This window comes from Peromyscus californicus, unplaced genomic scaffold (assembly GCF_007827085.1).
Source record: "Peromyscus californicus insignis strain IS unplaced genomic scaffold, ASM782708v3 Scaffold_6__1_contigs__length_162567912, whole genome shotgun sequence".
NCBI classification, from domain to species: Eukaryota; Metazoa; Chordata; class Mammalia; order Rodentia; family Cricetidae; genus Peromyscus; species Peromyscus californicus.
The window spans coordinates 103,424,926-103,429,258 of NW_026294584.1; the positions used below are offsets into that span (position 1 = coordinate 103,424,926).

General features: G+C 43.1%; 1 protein-coding gene across 1 annotated transcript; it reads right to left on the reverse strand.

Annotated features, from left to right (window-relative positions):
• Positions 1-425: 425 nt before the first annotated feature.
• Positions 426-1,511, reverse strand: LOC128099938 (mitochondrial inner membrane protease ATP23 homolog). The gene has a single exon (XM_052721869.1). The coding sequence runs from the start codon at positions 1,327-1,329 to the stop codon at positions 805-807; it is 525 nt and encodes a 174-aa protein (XP_052577829.1). The 5' UTR covers positions 1,330-1,511; the 3' UTR covers positions 426-804.
• Between the last annotated feature and the right edge of the window lie 2,822 nt (positions 1,512-4,333).

Genomic DNA, 4,333 nt, shown 5'->3' on the forward strand with positions numbered 1-4,333 from the left:
AGCACACTTAACCTCCATCTTGGCACTAGTGATAGGTGGTGGAGCTGTAAGAGGTGGGCCAAGTGGGGATTCCTAAAGTCATAGGGAAGATACCTCTCCTCTCCTCTTTTCCTTCTTGGCTATTAAGGGACCAGTTTTGCTCTATCATAACAGGTTGCCACAAAGTCAAAGCAACAGGGCTAACCAATCACGGACTGAAACTTGTGAAATTGGGAGTCATATAAACCTTGCTGATAAGTTGATCATATCAGTTGCATTGGCTTTATTTATTTATTTATTCAGGGTTTTTTTTCCTCAGTGTTGGGGCTGGAACCCAGGCTTTGTTTGTATGAGGCAAATGTCCTCTCACTGAATTATAGCCTGCATATATTAATTAGTTAATTAATTCATTCACTCATTAATTTCTACTGTAGAGAATACAAAAATGTCATTTATTTACCTTATTTACTAAATGATTAGCTATAAATATCCAATTTTGCCTTGCAGTTTAAGGAGTTCCTTTTTTGCCATATCCATTTTTTGTAGTCAAATGCTAAAACCAGCACCTTCTGCACTGTATCTCCAGTGCATAACTGATCATTTACATTGTATATATCTATGTCTAAGAACACCTCGCCTTCTGCACTGTATCCAGTACTTAACTGATCATTTACATTGTATACACTCTGTGTCTAAGAACCACATCTCACCTTCTGCACTTTATCTGCAGTGCTTAACTGATCATTTACATTGTATACACTCTGTGTCTAAGAACCTCATTTCCCTCATGGTCCTGATGTTCAGGGATACTGATGGCCACCACCTTCATATGTTCCAGTAATATTGATCACGGTTCTGAAAGTCCCTGTGAGCATATCTGGCATATGTCTTAGTATGTGGGATCCTGCCATAAGGCTCACGGTCATTGAAACAAGACTCAAAAACGTCATCCACAGCCTTCTGGGCCTCTTCTCTGCTGATGTTCCGAACAGTCAAGATGGAAAGAACAACTCTGTCCCACATACAAGTCTCATGGTGTTGTTTTAATCCAAAATGCAACCTGAAGATTTCATTCACAAGCCAACAGTCTCCACTGAGGCTTGCAGCTCTAATCTCCAAGTAGGCTAAATGTCTGACATCGGTAAACCAGTGGACGTGAGCCCGACAATGATTGAATGCATGAATGAGCTCATGGGTGACGACTCTGCTCATGTGGGCCTCATTTTGGATATTATTCTGGCACAAAACAATCTGAGATGTTGAAGCATCAAACCCTCCACTGACATTTCTATCACAGTCTTCATAAGAAAAATGTTTCCCTTGATCAATAGCACAACCTGAGTGTTTCATAGCATCAAGTAGAAGTTTGACATATGGGTCTCGCAGACTTGTCTACAGCCAATCTGATGGAGGCGTTTCCTCAACTGACTTCTTTCTCCTCAGATAACTTTAGTTGTGTCAGGTTGACAACAAAACTAGCCAGCATACATTTTCAGAGGTTTAGTCCATTATCATCATGGCGGGACATGGCAACGTGCAGGCAGACATGGTGCTGGAGAGGTAGCTGAGAGTTCTACATCTTGCACAGGCAATAGGAAGTGATTTGAGCTAGCCTGCATATTTTAGACATGCTTATTCAAATTCTTCCACTCATTTTCTACTATATTAACTGTTGTTTTTCTTGTTATTTTGTATTTTTCTATTATTTTGGGTGTAAGTCTTCTGCTTGATGTGTTCCAGTTTTGTTTTGTTTTTTTTTCCCCAGAGTTGTGTATATGTGTGCATCGCTCTGGGGATCGAACCCTAGGTCTTGTACTTGTGAAGCATATGCTCTGCCATTGAGCAACACCTCTAAATTCCTTCAGCATGCTTAGCAAGTGATGTTCCCAATCCTTCTTCATACTTTTCTGTGTGCTTCTATGCACATATGTATGCAAAGGAAGCCAGAGAACAACTTCACACCTTAGGAGCTGTCTACCTCATTTTTTGAGACAGGATCTCTCACTGGCCTGAAACTCAGCTAGTAGGCTAGGCTGGACAGTAAACTCCAGGTAGCAAACAAATCTACCTGTCTCTGACTCCCAGTGCTGTGATTGCAAGGGTGTATCACTGTGCCTGGCTCCTTTCATAGGTTCTGGGGATCAAACTCAGTTTTTCATGCTTGTGTGGCAAAAATTTTATGACTGAGCTATCTACCTAGTTCCCTTGTTAACACTCTTTTTTTTTTTTGGTTTTTCGAGACAGGGTTTCTCTGTGTAGCTTTGCGCCTTTCCTGGAACTCACTTGGTAGCCCAAACTGGCCTCAAACTCACAGAAATTCACCTGGCTCTGCCTCCTGAGTGCTGGGATTAAAGGTGTGCGCCACCACCGCCCGGCTTAACACTCTTAATAATAACTTTGTTATTTAAAATATTTATTTTGTGTCAGGGTGTTTTGCCTGCACATTTGTCTCTGTACCATGTTCCTGCAATGCCAGTGAGGTCCAGAAGAGGATGTTAGAGCCGCTGAGACTGGACTTATTGTGGTGAGCTGCCATATGGGTGCTGAGAATTGAACCCAGGTCCTCTACAAGAGCCGTCAGTGCACTTAACTGCAGAGCCATCTCTCCAGCCACCTAACTTTATAATTTTTTTTTTTTTTTTTTTTTTTTTTTTTTTTTTTTTTTGGTTTTTCGAGACAGGGTTTCTCTGTGTAGCTTTGCGCCTCTCCTGGAACTCACTTGGTAGCCCAGACTGGCCTCGAACTCACAGAGATCCGCCTGGCTCTGCCTCCCGAGTGCTGGGATTAAAGGCGTGCGCCACCACCGCCCGGCTCTAACTTTATAATTTTTAAGTTGGAAGAGTTGAAAAAAATGTTGTCTCTAATTTTGGACTGTTATCCTTAGCAGCTGCTGTGTTGCCCCGACTACCCTTTACAGATCCTTGCCCTGGTGAACTTGATAATAGAGTAGCAGCGGTCATACTTTTTATTATCATTATTTTAATTGCTGTTATTACAGTAAGACAAAATATCCTGTGCTGGTCCTGAATTTGCTGTATTCTTTCTTTAGCCTCCCAAGTACTGGAGGATTATATACATGCATCACTACACCCAGGTGGCATTAAAAATAATTTTAAATGTGTATTTATGTGTGTGAGAGAGATAGAGATAGAGAGACAGAGAGGAACAGAGAGAACATATGTGTGCGGGTGCCCGTGGCGATCAGAAGAGGACATCAGATCCCCTGGTGCTTGAGCAGTTGTGAGCTGTGTGTGTGGGTGCTGGGAACTGGAGGAACTTAGGTCCTTTGGGAGAGCAGCAAGTTCTCTTAACCAATGAGCCATCTCTCCAGCCTCATGTAAGTACTAGTGTTCAAACAGTAAGCAGTTTTGCTTTGTGGGCCACACAGTCTGTTTTGCAACTATACCACTGTTCCTGTTGTACTGTGAAAGCAATCATAAGCCACAGGCAAATAAATGTGGCTATGTTCCAATAAAACTTTATAGACAGAGATAGATTGTTGGCCTGCAGGTGCTAGTTTTCTGACTTTTGCTCTGTAGGGAGGAGCATGTCCTTCCTTCCCTTCTCTCTTGCCATTAGCTGGTGCTATTGTTTGACTATTTCCATTTCCTCCAAAAATTTACATTGAAACTAAATCCTTCAAGCAGCAATATTGGGGAATGTTTGTTAGAGGATTGAGGCAACAACGTGGAAATAAATGAGGAGCTCTCTACAGAAACAGAATTGTCCTTCAGGCAGAGCAAATGAAGGGCAGCAGTCTCTCCGTGGGCGTGGAGCCTGTGCAGTCGCTGTGGTGCAGGGGGCTTGGAGGTTTTCTAGTATGAAAAGGGAACTTTTGGAGAGGAAAGGTTTACCGGTAGATTTTTTTTTCTTGTCTTTTTTTTTTTTTAATGGTTTCAAGGCCCAATGATGCCAGCGAATGTTCTCATTACTATGCAGGCTTCCTTGTCAGGCAGGTGTGTTCTTACCAGTATACTGAGCAGAGAGTTTGGGCACTAGTTTGAGGTTCATTGTTTTAAACCATTAACTCTTCAGTGTGACTTTGGTAAATGATGGCACCAGAGGAATCCATCCTCAAGACGCCTTTGTAAAGGAGCTTGCCCCAGGGAAACTCTTTCCTGCTCTTCTGCCGTATGAGGATATGGAATTACTTCCTTGGATAATGCCACATTAAAGTGTCATCTTGGTAGTAAAGAACAGCCGCGCATTCTCAAGAGGTAGGCCCGCACTTTAAGATTTTCATTCAGGCGCCCCGCGGTTGCCCGGTTGCCCCGGAGACGGGGTCCTTTCTGGCGGGGCCCAGCCATCTTGTGTAGCTGTCGTCCAATCAGCGGTTGCTCCGTGGCGGGGGGGG

Coding starts and splice junctions, on each gene's coding strand:
- LOC128099938 (XM_052721869.1), bottom strand. CDS start 1,329: ATGAAACACTCAGGTTGTGCTATTGATCAAGGGAAACATTTTTCTTAT.